We start from the raw sequence: 17,464 nt of genomic DNA on the forward strand, positions 1-17,464 counted from the left end.
TTCGTTTTCATTAAAAATTATTCATCATTCACCTTTGTTTTAAAATATATTTATCATTCGTTTCCATTAAAAATTATTCATCATTCACCTTTGTTTTAAAATATATTTATCATTCGTTTCCATTAAAAATTATTCATCATTAACCTTTGTTTTAAAATATATTTATCATTCGTTTTCATTAAAAATTATTCATCATTCACCTTTGTTTTAAAATATATTTATCATTCGTTTCCATTAAAAATTATTCATCATTCACCTTTGTTTTAAAATATATTTATATTCGTTTTCATTAAAAATTATTCATCATTCACCTTTGTTTTAAAAATATTTATATTCGTTTTCATTAAAAATTATTCATCATTCACCTTTGTTTTAAAAATATTTATATTCGTTTTCATTAAAAATTATTCATCATTCACCTTTGCTTTAAAATATATTTATCATTCGTTTTCATTAAAAATTATTCATCATTCACCTTTGTTTTAAAATATATTTATATTCTTTTTCATTAAAAATTATTCATCATTCACCTTTGTTTTAAAAATATTTATATTCGTTTTCATTAAAAATTATTCATCATTCATCTTTGTTTTAAAATATATTTATTATTCGTTTCCATTAAAAATTATTCATCATTCACCTTTGTTTTAAAATATATTTATCATTCGTTTTCATTAAAAATTATTCATCATTCACCTTTGTTTTAAAAATATTTATATTCGTTTCCATTAAAAATTATTCATCATTCACCTTTGTTTTAAAATATATTTATCATTCGTTTTCATTAAAAATTATTCATCATTCACCTTTGTTTTAAAATATATTTATCATTCGTTTCCATTAAAAGTTACTTATATTTCGTTTTCATTAAAAAATTATTAATCGTTTGTTTTCGTTAAAAAATATTTATTGTTATTTTTAACTAAGAGTATTTATCATTCGCTTTTTTGTTTTGCAATTTATCATTTGTTTTCCTTAAGAATTATTTATATTTCTTTTTCATTTTAATATTTATTATTCGTCGTCATTATTAATTATTTTTCATTCGCCTTCGTTTTAAAAAATATTTATCATTCGTTTTCATTAAAAATTATTTATCGTTCACTTTCTTTTAAAAAATATTTATTATTTGTCTTCGTTTAAAACAAGGCCGATAGCCATTAGTCGCGTGCTCTCGTGTAATGAATGAATGCGTGAATGTAGGATTGACATAACATTCTTAAAGATAAACTAAAATGACCGAAAAATGGGCTGAAATGACTTAAATAAATAAAAAGTAATTGACTTAGAATGACTTTAATGAACTTAACTAGAGTAGGGGAGCTGGATAGTGACACTTGGTATGAAGCATTGCCCCTGCATTGACTAAGGTCTTATATGTAGGGGTTGGTATTTATTTGCTACCCCACCGAGCAAATTAGGCACAAGGCCGATTTTTAATGTGAGGAGTGAAGGGGAAATAGAGACCAACTTCCCAGGTAATAGGGGAGCTGGATAGTGACAATTGCTATGAAGGGTTTCCCTACATTGACCAAGGTCTTATATGTGGGGTTACCCCTACATATGGTCTTTACTTGGAGTATCTACCGAAACAGATACTACACTTTGATCTTGGCTTAAAGGCCAAGAAAGCGGTATTTATTTGCTCCCCCACCGAGTAAATTAGGCACAAGGCCGATTTTTAATGTGAGGTGTGAAGGAGAAATGGGGACCAAGTCCTCGGGGAGTAGGGGAGCTGCATAGTGACAATTGGTATGAAGGGTTGCCCCTACATTGACCAAGGTCTTACATGTGGGGTTGCCCCCACATGTGGTCTTTGCTTGCAGTATCTGCCGAAACAGATGGTATTTATTTGCTCCCCCACCGAGCAAATTAGGCACAAGGCCGATTTTTAATGTGAGGAGTGAAGGGAGGGGGAAGGGAAAAAGGGGACCAGCTCCCGAGAGGTGGGAAATGGGAGCTGGTTAATGGTCAGGCATGTGGGGTTGCCCCCACATCTGGTCTTTGCTAGTCATAGCTTGCAGCATCTGCCGAAACAGATGGTATTTATTTGCTCCCCCACTGAGCAAATTAGGCACAAGGCCGTTTTTAATGTGAGGTAAAAACCAGCTCCCCTAAAAGGGGTCACTCTGGTTACCAAAAATAATTGTCCCAGTATAGAGGGTTTCCCCTCCATTGACTGGTACAAATTATCTTAAGTGCAGTATCTGCCGAAACAGATACTACACTTTGATCTTAGCCAAAAGGCCAAGAAAAGCTTAAAAAGGTAAGAACAACATCTATTAACAACAGACCGCTAATCTTAACCAAAAAGGCCAGGCACAAAAGTGTTACGGACAGACCGACAGACCGACCGACCTACAGACCGACCGACCGATCGACCGACGGACCGACGGAGTGACTTACAGAGTCGCTTGCACGCGACTAATTATCTCACCACCTCTTCGAATATGGCAACATTTAATAGTTTTTTTATACATTTCATTATTAGAAAATGGGCCCTTGTTTTGCTGACCCTAATGCCTTTGTCCGTAGGTATGAAAATTCTAGGTGGGATCAGTTGTCTCTGGCCTTGATAAGTGGTTCAAAAAAAGTAAGTAAAATTCTAAAAAATATTATAAAAGGACCCACGAAAAATACGTTTCGAAGTTAACCATCTCATTCGAGGTTGAATCATGGCTCATATAATTTTTAAGAGGGTGGTGATAACAAAAATGACATTCGATAATCTGACACCAATTAAATTATTGTTGAGAATGGTCACTTCCACTTTCTCAATTAATATATTGCACATACAACCACATTTCCTTCTTCCCTTCGAGCAAATATTCTGTTTTGTTGTTGTTGTTGTTGTTGTTGTTCTTCTTCTTCTTCTTCTTCTTCTTCTTCTTCTTTTTCTTCTTCTTCTTCTTCTTTTTTGTTTTTTGTATGTGAATAATTCAAGAGAGCCACAGATTTAGGTGCATATATCCAACTAAAACTAATTTGAAATATTCAAGGCACATATAAATATGCAACCTCGCATATTCCCGCATTTAAATTACTGGACAAAGAAAGAGAAGGGAAATAAAAAAGAGGAAACATTTTTATCAAATTTTCACAATCACACAATCAACCCTAATTAACTGGTCAAGAAAGGAAAATAGCACACACACACACACACACACACACACACACACACGCACGCACACACACACACACACATATATATATATATATATATATAGAGAGAGAGAGAGAGGTACAGAGAGAGAGAGAGAGAGAGAGAGATCTAAAAAAAATAGCCCCTTCTCGTGTCCGTGATATCATAAAAACCTAAACGCCTCCTTGCCATGTTTATTAAGAAATGCTTTACTGAGCTAGCCCCTTGTCCTCTCCAAACCCTTGAACAAATGCCTAGTTGGTTCTTGTTTCTCTGATAACTGGAAAATTGTTTCCATTGTTTCAGTCTTAAAGAATTATAGCGAAAGAACTGACCCTCCCAATTAATGCTCCATCAGTCCTCTGCCTTCTTCGCTAAAACTTTTGAGTCTTTGGTCAATCACGTACTGTTTCGCCATATTCTAAATGCTAAGCTCCTTTCTGACCAACAGTATGCATTTACGCAAGTCCGTTCTACTGCGTATATTTTAACCAGTCATCTCCATATCCGACTAGGGATTTTCATCCTCGGCTCCCAAAATCAACACAGATTAGATTATTCCTGTAATAGTCCGGTTCCTATTGATTTTGTAGTGGGAGTTTAGTTCTGTGCAACATCGTATTCATGCAGATGTGCCTCAAGGATCGATCGTTCTTTTATTATTCCTGATAATCATAAATGGTTTCTCTGATAAAATTGTCTCAGTTGGTTATATTTGCTGATGACATTACGCTCTATAATAGATAGGAGGGTAAAACTAACATACACACATCCAACGTAATGGCAGCAATTAGGAAACTATCTTCGTTTGATAGTGGGATAACAACTACGAAAAAACATAATAAATAACACTGATGTATCTGATGACATAAATATGAGTACATCCGGGTCTTTCCACCTTGCAACATTGCGATTGGCTGGTTAAGCCATAAATATTGACTGGTAAATAAAGTAGGAGAGACATCGAAAGGTACGCAAGCTTCGAGCTAGGAACGTGCAGTACAACGACATATCAGATTATTATTCGAACTGAATAAACTCACTCAGCTACTTCAAACGATATATATCGCGGGACATATCAGCGGCGACTTAGGATTCGAAACGAACTCACAAGTTTAGAAAAAAGTCTAAATTCGAAGAAATCAAACGACTTCGCAGGTTGTGAAAAAAAAAAAACGCTAACGAAGAACGTTACTTACAGAAAATGGGTGATATTTTGTTTCCTCAGATTAGTTTTTAATTTTACAAGTTTTTTTTTTTATAAAAAAGTTTTTTTTATTTAATTCTTACATAAAGTAAGAACTTGCCCCTTGTTTGTACTTAGTACAATTATTGTCTAACAAAAGTGGATGCGTGAAAAAAAAAAATGAAAAAAATTTCGGAATTAATTTACAACAGCAATTGCAACAACAACAATTGGAATAACAAAAACAACACCAATATTAGAGGTTTGAGAAGTTATTACAACATCAGGCAAAAAAATTAAATAAATAAATCACTTTTGGAAGACGTATTCTCTGGACCACTAAATCAACAGGCTCGAGGATATTTTTTTTGTCTAAAAGAATCTTAAATTAACTTTCTGAATTTAAGTACGATCCAGATATTGGTTCAACGTTTCTAACTTATTTTCCTAGGTTTGAAACATTATTTACGTAAAGATGCGAACAATGATCTAACGAAGAAAATAATCGCGCTATTGTTACAAAAGGTGGGAACAAAAGAAAATACTTAATACGCGAATTTAATCCTTGCAAAAAAAAAACGGAAAGCGTGTCATTTAGAGAAACAATAGAACTTTTGTCGAAATTTTTCGATGAAAGAGATCGTCTGTTTCATACGCAATGTAAGTGTACAAATATCATAAAACAGGAAGACGATGATTTTGTCACGTATGCAGGTATGGTTAACACAGTGTAAGGCATTTGAATTAACGGAATTATGCAGTGCTTGTGGTGCCTGGCCAAACAGATAAATAAAACAAAGTCGCAATCGAAGGTGAACCAAAATGAAGGAGGGTCAAAAAGAAAATACCTAAATATAAAATTAAATGATTTAACCGTAAAATTTTTACAAAGTCACAACTTATAAAGGCTCGGAGACCACTCGAGAATAACGATTAAGGAGTAAACGATAGTCAATGGGATAACATCGTAGTCATCGTTAGTAGTGAAAATTTGGTAAATTGGATCACTTAAATGGGCGGTTCATCAAGAACTTGGTTACCTTGGATTTGAAGACGACCATAAAGTAGTCAGCTGGAAAGCAGGGAAACGGAAGAGAGTTTCACAGGCGTGAAGTTCTAAGATTCGGTAAGTGATCTCTCGGTAATAAACGAACAAACTTAAAAAATTGAATTTTCTGGTTAACGAACATAGAAGATTGCCAAGAGTACAAAATTAAAATTCGGTAGAAATAGATTGTAACATTTCCTTCATGGGAAAAATCCATTAATCGAAAGTGTATGAACTTATTTATTCAAAAAATATTTTTGGACTAGACTAGATAGTACTATTTAACTAATAGGAATTACCAATTAATTCTTTTGTAACAAAGTTAACGCCGTAGAGAACAAGCGAAGCATGCCTGGTCCCCCGTGAGTGCACAGTGAACGTCACATAGAAAAAAAATGACTAAGTTCAGCATTTGACCCCTCGCCATTTAGCCCCAAAAGTCCTCAAGGGACGACAAACCCTGGTGAAAATGAACAATTGGTGCAGTTTTAGGCCTCAACATATGTAAATTTGAGTTCTGTACCATGTAAAAAAAAATAATAACTAAGTCCATTATTTCCCCACCATTTAGCCTCAAAAGTCTCCAAGGCCTTAACATATTTAAATTTGAGTTCAGCACCATGCAAAACTGCTAAATAGACATAAACAGAAAATTTTGGACAAATATGGTAAAATAGTCTCAAAAATCGAGTGTTTTTATTAGCCCTAAAAGAGCCCATAGGGCATACTCAAGAGTTATCGCAAAGTATAGACAAACAAAATTATATAGAAATCAGTTAATTACAACTTTTCAGAAAGTGTTATAAAAATCCAAGGCATCATTTTTTTAATAAGCACAAAAGTGTCAATTTTAGCCATTTTGACCTGAAAGGTACCCATAGGGGGCAGCCGGAGTTTTCCCGGAAAATCTGTTCTGTTACTTTCTTTTTTACTCATATCATGTTTAATGTTAGTACAAAATGTCAAAAAATTCCAAATCGTAGTTATGAGAAAAGTACGGATAGACGAACGGACGAACGGACAAGGGTGAACGGACGAACGAACAAGGGAGGACCAAAAATATATCGGAGCAAACGGAAAGATTTACTATGGATTTGCAAAGCGAATTCCATCGCGTTATATTTTTTATTTATTTTTTTTTCCAGAAGAATTCGGTCTGTGCTAAAATAAAGAAATTTACTTCGAATTAAAAGAAAATGTTTTGCTCATTAGCGTAATTTCAGAAGTCAAGTACTCAGATTGGGCGTCGCAAACCGTATGTATAAAAATGAAAAATCAGAGTATGATCTGATTTTTAATGACTGTTTGAAAGACCATGCATATCCCCAACCATACCCAGAAGAGATAATAACTAAATTAAACGTTGGTAGAGTATTTTCTAACGTTAAATTAATCTGAAGCTTATTTTCAGTTCAAAGTTCATGAAGAATTTCGAAGTATCCGACAATAAAGACACATAAAGGAATTTTTTAACTTATACTTTTTTATCTTTTGAATTAAAAGTAACTCCACGCCTATTCCAGCAAATAATGGGCACAACGTTGACCGGTTTCGAATATGCAACCACATATTTGAATGATATTTTGATTAAAAAAAGGAAAACTTGACGCTACGTAAAGCCCGTATTAGAGCATTAGTTTAGGGAAAATACGGGTTTAGGCTGAGTTCTGAAAATGTTGGTTTCTTTTTAAAGAAAAGAAAATATTTACGACAGATTATTGACAGTAAAGTAAGAAAAACAGACCCAGAAGGATTGAAGTTGTTAAGAACATGTCTACAGCTTATAACGTTGCTTAACCCCAGGTTTTCTTTTGTTTAGTAAATTTTTACAGTATATATATATATATATATATATATATATATATATATATATATATATATATATATATATATATCAAAAAAGATATGATTTGGGAGCCCCGGTAAATAAGTGGGTAAAAAGGGCACAAAGCGGATATAATCATAATAATTCGAACAGACTTTTTAAAAGAAGTTAGCAGACATATTCTAAGTGTGAACCCTCGGCGATCCCTAACAAAAATTCCCTTGTCACATATGCGTTGTGCTCGTTCTTCACAGGAAATTCTTCGCAGGATCTCTCAGCGCAACAGGATTCGTTGATCGATTTGGTCGAAGTCGATTTCACCTTCCAGTTGGTATGCCGCTGTCACGCTGGAAGTGAATATATTTTCATGCATGCAAAAGAAAGACAGACTCAGATATATATATATATATTCTACTTGGTTAATTCAAGTTAAATATAAAAAATATGATATAAACTTATATACAATTGTTCAGTTGTTGATTTTTAACAAACACTATTGAGTCTTAATTAAATTTCATTACTCTCAGTTTTGCAGTGGTGAGGTCGAGTAGACTCTCTCAAAACTCAGTTCCAACTCAACTGATTTTGGCGCGAGGATTCACTTGTGTATGGAGGTAGCAGTGTAGGTCCGATAGTTCTTTAGACCAATCGCCAGTAAGTACGCTTGGATGCATCTGCGAATCTGCGAACGCTCTCAGTTGTGTTTCTCACGATCGGAAGAGGTCAACCCCGTGACCCCTCGTCTGGCATTGTGTTCAGGGGCCAGACGTCCTTCAGTTGAGGCTCGCTGGCATCGGAAACGAAATTATATTTCGTTGTGTTTCTTAAAATGATATCAAATTGTCACTTTCACCAAACAATCAGATTTACATGTCGGTTTCATAAAGAAAAATAAAATTTGTAACTAAACTCTTCCTTTCAGCAGGGTCGGCCGCCGTGGCCCGGGCATACAATAATACTTAACAAATAACACAAGCATAGCTGCCCGGCATTCTTCAGAGTTTCGGAAGTCTCAACCTCCCCCAAATGGGGAGCCCTACCGCCCCCTAGGACCGTCACGTCATAGTAAGCACATTTCGACTCGAAAAGGGAAAATCACTCTAGCAGCAGATGATAGTACTTTCTCACAAATTCAATGATTCATCTACAAAGCCAATAGCATATGCATCGAGAACGTCACTGCCTGCAGAACAAAATTGTAATCAAATCGAAAAAAAAAAGGTTTAGTAGTAATTAATGCTGCAGAAATTTCCACGGAAGAAAATGTATTCTGTGAACAGACCACAAATCGCTGATAACAATATTTGGTTTAAAAACAGGTATACTAATGCATACGGCAAATCGACTATAACGTTAGGGCGTAATTCTATTGAACTATAATTTTAAAATAGAATATGTACTTTAAAAAAAAAGATAAATTGCGCCGTCGGTTTATCAATATTGATACGATAATTTACACAACCATTCGAAGAAACAGTGATAGCGGTGCTAAGAGACAAACGTGATTGTCACGTGATGCACTATTATTAGAGAACTTCCGGTTACGCTAGAAAAAGTGAAAAGGCAGCGGGGACTCGTAATTTCATTAGAAAAATGATAAAACAAGTTTCGTTGAACGAGAAAAATAAGGAGATAATGTGTCACTCTTTTATATATATGAACAGGTATTACTATACGCATATAGAGTAGTAATGCCGGCTCCAGAGAATACTCAAAGAATTTGCTTCAAGTACACGAACTTTCACTTTTATTTATATATTTTTTATCGATTTTTCTTTTCAGAATTGGGTCATGTTCCACCGATTTTAAAGAGAGGACTTGGCAATCGTAAAGGCCGAAAATCACTCCAGGAAACGACGAAAGATAAAAGAGATGTAGAGGCTGATAAATCCCTCAAGTGAGTTTTAAAAATGGCATCTTCCAAATAGCAGCAATATTTCATGTAACGCTAATATACGTTATATTATATAATCTATCCAATCAAGATATATAAAAAATATTTTTCATATAAAATAAATATTTTATTTTGGGTCGTCAAATTTTCTTGGGAATCGTTGCAGCATGTTATTAAGAATAATAAGATGCAATTTGAGGTAATTTCTTCAAGAAAATAATTAATCAGGGTAAGAATTACGAAGTATCTTCAATAAGTTTCAAGACTTTTTTCGTATGGGCACTTTTATTGATAGTACGTATATGAAACTCTAATCCCCTTCGAAGTAATCTCCTCTGGCTGTAATGAACTTACATAACATTAGCTTAGGGAATAACTAACAATCAAAGGGAGCAAAGTCTGGACTATAGGGACGGTGAGGAACTGTCTTGATGGCCATCTTGGTCATATAGTTTGAAACAAGGATGGAGTTGCGAACTGCACCTTTCGGACAAACATTGCGCAGATCTTCTGCATCTTCAGTTCCTTATGAATAATTGTGTGTACAGTTCCCACACTGACATCAAACTGTGCATTTATTGTCTCTATATACACATGACGGTACTTATCCATGAAATTCTTTATTTGGCCAATCAACTCTAGCGTTCTGATTTTTTTACTCTTCCCACACCTCTCATCATCCCTTACAAACTCCCTGGCTTCCTTGAATCTTTTTTATACGACTCAAAATCTGATGCTCAGTTCATGCAAGATAGTCCAAAAGCAGTCTTTTGCATTTTTACAAGTTTAAAACAGAAGTTTATTGCATATCGTTGTTCTAAAATGTCCTCACGTCCAGATTGCATTTTGGAAACTCACCTGCTGTGGCAATCGGGCTTTGTACGGTATATTCCAGTTCTTGCTGTAGCTATTCATTTGAATCTAAAATCATAAAAATTAGTCAATCATCTCATAAGATGTATAGCAATGACATACTGAATTTTCAAGAGTTTACGACAATTAAAATGTCTGTATTAAAAAGCCTGAAAACTTATTGAAAGCACCTCGTATTTTCGTATAACCACCAGTATTTTAAGAAAATAGAAATAGCTCTGTATTCGTTGTTAATTTGCTTATGTTTGAAATAGAAAAAATAATTTTTAAAAAGAGATGCGTAACTCCATAAAATTTATTTCTCTTTGATTGAAATACAAAACATTAAGAAAGAAGTTGTAAGCAGATTTTTTAAATAATTCTTGTTGAGTTCCAGTCGAAAATTAGTCGTTTTTTTCTCTCTGATATCAAAACTGAAACCAATTTTTAGTCTGCAACCTCATTTCAGTTTGTAAATATATTTGATTCTACTTATGTTTATTTATTATTTATTTCTGTGCCAAGTTTTTTGCAATAAAAACGTAACGTTTCTTTCAAAAAATACTTATATTGACCTGGAAGATTGATAAAATTGGAAATTTCTAATGATTAATTAAAAAATCACGTAATCTATTTCAGTTATATATTTCACTACCCATTTCTTGCATTTATTTAATTAATAGTATTGATTGTTTTTATCACCAATTTAATAATAATAATAATAATATTAATAATAATAATAATTATAATATTAATAATAATAATGATAATAATAATATTAATGATAATAATATTAATAATAATGATAATAATAATATTAATAATAATGAAAATTATAATAACAATAATAATAATGATAATAATAATGATAATAATAATATTAATGATAATAATAATTATAATAATAATGATAATAATAATATTAATAATAATAATAATATTAATAATAATGATAATAATAATGATAATGATGATAATAATAATAATATTAATAATGATAATAATTATAATGATAATAATAATATTAATAATAATAATAACAATGATAATAATAATGATAATAATAATATTAATAATAATAATAATAATATTCATAATAATAATAATGATAATAATAATATTAATAATAATGATAATAATAATAATGATAATAATAATGATAATATTAATAATAATAATGATAATAATAATGATCATAATAATGATAATAATAATAATGATAATAATAATAATAATGATAATAATAATAATAATAATTATTATAATAATAACGATAATAATAATAATAATGATAATAATAATATTAATAATGATAATAATAATATTAATAATATTATTAATAATAATAATGATAATAATAATGATAATAATGATAATAATGATATTAATAATAATAATAATAATGATAATATTAATATTAATAATGATAATAATAATAATAATGATGATGATAATAATAATGATAATATTAATAATAATAATAATAATAATAATAATAATAATAATAATAATAATAATGATAATAATATTCTGCCCTTAACTCATCAGAAGAAACAGCAACCAACAATTCATTAAAAGAAAATAAAATGTATTTAGGCATGATTACAAAATCTGAAAATTGGAAGAAAAGTTGCAGTTCATGCAGTCCTAATTAATTCGCAATTGTATAGTGAGTGCCAACCGCACTGTATATTAAACCTTCAACATCCGGAAGTGTAAGTTTTACAACTGAATTTCACCAAGTACTCTATCCACGATGCCACGAGCATTAATGGAAAATTCTAATATGGATTTTAGAAGCCTTAAACCTATTTTGTTTTCTAGATGTGCAATTTTGCTATTTATCATTATATATCACTATTTATTACTACATATTATCATTAAACACATTCGCAAGGACTCGTGGCGTAGTTGACTATCTACCATATTTTTTTTTACATAGGCATCACCACATTATTAAGGCCAAGAGGCCACTCAAGGATAAGGGTTAAAGAGTGTACAGTGGAAATTGGACATTATAGTAATGTTGATAACTTATATGGAACGGCTCATCAAGAACTTATTTACGTTAGACTTGAAGACAACCATATTGTAGTCAGCCGGAAAGCAGGAAAATGGAAGACAATTCCACAGGCGTGCAGTTCTAAGAAAAAAGCTTTGTTCATGGAATCTACGTTTAGGTTTAGGCACAGATAAAGAGTGGGGGGAATTATTGATAGTGTTTACAGCTAGACAAGTGTTTCTTGTGAAAGTTTGGCGAGGGGGGACCATAGATTGAAGCTCATTCGAACACTTTCCATGAAAATAACGATACACAAGAGACAAACTCGCAACATCTCTTCTGTGAGATAAAGGTTGCAAGGAAGAGAAAAGGACATCTCCTACGAGGCTACGAAGTCTATTTTGAACTCTATCAAGGCAGGCCAAGTCCTTTCTAGCAGCTCCTGCCCAGATGTGGCAACAGTATTCCATCCTTGGACGTACCTGGCTCTTATATAGATAGAGAATAGCATCAGCAGTGAGATATCTACTGGATCGATAGAAAGATCCCACCATTTTTCCAGCGGCCTTGGCAACAGATTTGATGTACGTGTTCCATTTAAGATCAGGAGTAATGGTCAAGCCAAGAAGTTTGTCAAAACTTGAGGCCTCCTGAAGACGAGAGCCATTCATTTCAATTGATGTCAGATGTGGATCAGAATGTTGATGATGTAAAGAGGGAAGCTTGGTTTTAGATGCATTAAAAGTAACCAGCCATTCTTTACCCCATTGTACTACGTGCTCAAGATCAGAGGAGAGAGAATAGGAGAGAACTTGGTCGTTTACTGTCTTAGATGTGCTACCATAAATGGTAGTGTCGTCAGCATAAATGTCTACAAATGATGTAAGAATGTGATTTGGAAGATCATTAATGTAGATCAAGAAAAGAGTTGGGCCCAGGATGGACCCCTGAGGGACACCGGCATTAATACTGTGAGCTTCAGATTTTTGCCCCTCAACTACTACTCTTATGAACCTATCAGAAAGAAATGATTTAATAATTGAGAAGACATTTCCAGCAATACCATAGCTAGAGATCTTATGAAGTAAACCTTTATGCCATACCCTATCAAAGGCCTTAGATATGTCAAGAGCAATTGCCCTAGAAAGGTTGCCTCTGCCGAGAGATTTGCTAATCCTATGAGATATAACTGTAAGCACATCTGCTGTAGATCTAGCAGAACGGAAACCATATTGAGTGTCACTAAGAAGGTTATTTTTGTTGAGATGGTTGATTACTTCTATATTTAACACAGATTCCAGCAACTTACTCATGACGCACAGGAGACTTATTGGCCTGTACTGAGAGGGGGATGAGCGATCACCTGAATTCTTAAATACAGGGCATACTGATGAAATTTTCGAGGGAGATGGGAAACTATTCTCCTTAAGACAACGTTTAAACAGTTTTGTAAGTATGGGCGCTAGTTCAGGTTGAAGTTTTTTGAGTACTATAATTGGAATACAGTTTTTTGAGTACTATAATTGGAATACAGTTGCTTTACTGGAATCAAGGTTTTTGATTAGCTTGGCAACATCACGTACAGATATACGTATATCACATAGGATGTTTTCTGATACAGGAGGAAATATTTGGGGTTGGCAGCCTTGATCGCAAAGGGTAGAAATTGATATATATATATATATATATATATATATATATATATATAATATTAAAAAATAAATCAATGTGACTCTTGACAGTTGTTTTAAACAGAATCGAACAATCAAAAATAAAAATATAATTACTGTTGTGTCTGTATCAATAACACCACGAACGCAGAAAATAAAGGTAAAACAAATATAGTAAGACGAAAATATAATACATATTTACAAAGGTGCAGTTGTACTGCAGTTGGAAGATTATCCGGCAGAGGGCATTTTAAAGTCTTTCATGGAGCAACCGGCACATACGTCTTGCCTATCCGGCGTTCGAACACAGCTCCCCGGTCTTGCTGACTTGATACCTTTATCTATATCTTTTTACCAACATATGCTAATTAGTGGGCGTCTCCACAAGCCCCCCCCCTCCCAAGATTTGAAGTCGTGTAGATTTCAATATCTTTTCCTTTTGGGGTTCATTATCATTGGGTCTATAGCCTTTCTTTTCCTTCCCGATCTCCTCGGTTCGGACATGGTCTGTGGTGGTTCAATATTAAACGTTTCGTGTACTATATCCATTGGATCTTCCTGTTCCTCAGGTTTGTCCTGTTCGTTGTCCTTCCTATGACGTTTTCTCAATTGATTTTGGTGTCTTTTGTCATGTAGACCAAGTCGCCGATACGTTTATCTACCGTACCGACTCCCAATATGACATATTATTTTTAAAACATTTAAAATATACCTGGTCACCAAGTTTAAACATTTTACGTGATGTGTGTATCGTTTGATATACGACTGCTTGCTTTGGTATTAATTTATCAAATGGTGATTTTATTTTTCTCGCAAACATTAATTCTGCTGGCGATAATTTCGACGGTGTATTTGGGTTCTCAGTTATCCTGTATATTTGCAGGAACTGTTGTAATGCTTTATCCGTCGGTATCCCTATCAATTTTCTAAGGGCACATTTAATCGTATCTACGAACCTTTCCGCTAATCCATTTGATCCAGGATGGATCGGTGGTGTAGTTATATGGTTTACCTGAAACGATTCACAAAAAATCCTTGAAAACACTTGTAAGTAAATTGTGTTCCGTTATCTTTGACTACAATGTCTGGTACCCCAAAACGTGCAAATATTTCATGCAGAAAACTGATTGTGTTATCTGTCGTTGGATTTTTGACCCGCTTTACTTCGGGCCATCTCGAAAAACTATCTAATATGATTAGGTAGTATTGTCACTCGATCGGTCCAGCAAAGTCTAAATGAATGCGTGACCATGGATGGTCAGTTTTTTTCCAAGGTTTATGAACTATCAGTGGTGCCTTAGCGGCTAACGCACAACCTTTACATTTGTTTACTGTTAATGCAATATCCACATCCATATTACGCCAGTAAACATAACTCCTCATAAGTGTCTTCATCCTATTTATACACGGGTGTCCTGTATGAAAATCACGTAAGATTTTTTTCTGCAAGGTTTTCTGTACAACCATTCTTTCACTATATAATAATACCTCATTGCATAAGGAAAATATACTTTGCGTTTTTCCGTCATTTTCCCTTAATTTTTTCTTTATGTCTTTGCTGACGTCGTCATTTTCAGCCTCCATTTTTATATCGGTAAGCGTGAATGGTAATTCTCTTATTATATTCACCACCATGTTTTTTTCTTCATAATTGAAACGTATAGCTGCAATTACTGACTCTTCAAGGGTTTCATCACTTTTCGGTATAAGCCTTGACAATCCATCCGCATGACTTATTTTTCTCGAACGTAGATGTTTTATTTGAAAATCATAATTTAGCAAGATCGTACCCCAACGGAGTAATCGATTTACCGTATATACTGGTAAGCCCTTTTTTTGAGCCGAAAATAGTCACTAGGGGCTTGTGGTCTGTTTCCAGTATAAAATGTCTTCCGTACAGATAACGGTGGAATTTCCTTGAAGCGTGCGCTATAGGTTTCTTCGTTCCATCTGGCATGATATACTGTATACATGCTCCTATACCATACGAGCTCGCGTCACTCGCAACAATTATTTGTAATTTTGGGTCGTAATAAGTTAAGGATAAATCTGACGTCAAAGTCTTTTTAATTTTCTCAAATAAGTCTTGACATTCTTTTGTCCATATCCATGGTGTTTCTTTCTTTAATAATCTGTTCAGCGTAGCTCTTAGGTCGTGCATGCCTTTGATAAACACTTGGTAGTAGTTCGCGAGGCCTAAGAAGCTCTGTAAAGTCGTCACGTTATGTGGTGCTGGCATGTTCCTAATTGCTATCGCTCTTTCTGGATCAGGGCGTCGACCATCTTTATTTATTATTTGTCCTAAATACTTGATTTCGTCTAGACAAAACTCACACTTGTTTTCTTTCACCTTGAATCCGTACTCGTTTATTCTTGTGAACACTTGTTTTAAATGCTCTATATGTTCACTTTAAGATGCGCTCCTTATGATTATGTCATCCAGGTATGCACAAGCACAATCTAAACCGTTCAACATTGTGTCCATCGCTTGCTGGAATATCGGCGGCGCGACTTTTATCCCGAATGGTAATCGGTTATACTTGAATAACCCTTTGTGTGTGTTAATGCATAAAATCTTTGAGCATTTTACTTCTATCGGAATTTGCAAATAGGTGTCGGACAAATCTACTTTTGAAAATATTTTCCCACCATTTAGTTTGGCAAAAATCTCTTCCGGGCTTGGTAAAGGATAATGGTGATCTTGTAGCATATTATTTAACCTGGTTGAAAAATCTCCGCAGACTCGAATTTGTTCCGATTTCTTCTTTACGTACACCGTAGGCGCTGCCCAAACGCTAGTTTCGATTTTCGATAAAATGGCCGTTCTTTCAAGTCTGTCTAATTCGCTATCTATTTTGTCTAATTCGGCGAACGGCACGTTCCGTTTTTTTCTTAAATACTGGTGTTGCATCCTTTTTTAGCTCGAACGAAGCTTTAAATTTATTACATCTTCCCAGTCCCGTAGTAAATATTTCTGGGAATTCGTTCTTAAGTTCATTTTTAATATTTTCTGACGTTGTGGTGCAGCTGGTTATTATTTTACAAAAAGCGTTCATCGGTTTATCCCAAAGGTTGAATTTTTCAATAAAATCTGTTCCCAATAAATTCTCGCTTTCTTTAATTACAAAGATTTTCGATTTCTTCGTCGTGCCATTTAAATTAATGGGCAGGCCGATTTCTCCTTCGAATTTTATTTCGTCTCCTGTCACCGTTCTAGCACCCTTACTTGACTTTTTCAGAGTCGGTTTATCCAGTTTTTTCCAAGTGCTAAAGTTTATTATCGACAAATCTGCTCCAGAATCAAGTTGAAATTTTATTTGCTTGCCGAAAATATTAACCAACACATATTTTCGTAAATTGTCTTTCTCTTTGTCGTTTGTTCTCATTTGGTGTACTCTATATTTTGTTCTGCAACAAATACTCTTATGTCCGACTTTGTCGCAATTGAAGCATCTGATATTTTTGTAAGGACAATCCTTTCCCCAATGTTTTTCATCACATCTTCCGCAATTATTACTTGGTCCCCATTTTCTATAGTTCCTTTGACTTGAATCGTAATTTCGTTTTCTGTAATTAGAGTTTGAGTATTTATAACTCGCGTAATCTTTTGGATTTTGACGAGTCTCACACTTTCTTTGCCCGGCGTTTCTGCCAAATTTTTTAATATTCCTTATATACGACACTCCTGCTTCTTCTATATCTCTGGAGTCTTTTTTAGCGATACTGCCCTTTGACAATCTTCTGCTAACTTTTGCAGTGTAAAACCTTGTTCTGTCTCTAATTTTGAGAGAACGCGTCTTCAGATCTCTGAATGTTTTGTAGAAACTAGCCTCTGTGCAAAAGTT

At 33.8% G+C, this 17,464-nt stretch overlaps 1 protein-coding gene and 1 pseudogene across 4 annotated transcripts in view; one reads left to right on the forward strand and one right to left on the reverse strand.

Moving 5' to 3' along the window:
• Positions 1-17,464, forward strand: part of LOC145293725 (proton channel OtopLc-like) — a 192,274-nt gene that overhangs the window by 106,117 nt on the left and 68,693 nt on the right. For all 4 annotated transcript variants that reach the window (XM_080140173.1, XM_080140175.1, XM_080140174.1 and 1 more), the window contains exon 3: positions 8,984-9,098. In XM_080140173.1, the coding sequence (XP_079996299.1) occupies positions 8,984-9,098 (115 nt within the window). The remainder of the gene's footprint in view (positions 1-8,983; positions 9,099-17,464) is intronic.
• LOC145294343 (U2 spliceosomal RNA) lies at positions 2,118-2,259 on the reverse strand (annotated as a pseudogene).

Source organism: Euprymna scolopes, chromosome 15 (assembly GCF_053919585.1).
Source record: "Euprymna scolopes isolate OS-2025 chromosome 15, ASM5391958v1, whole genome shotgun sequence".
NCBI lineage: Eukaryota > Metazoa > Mollusca > Cephalopoda > Sepiida > Sepiolidae > Euprymna > Euprymna scolopes.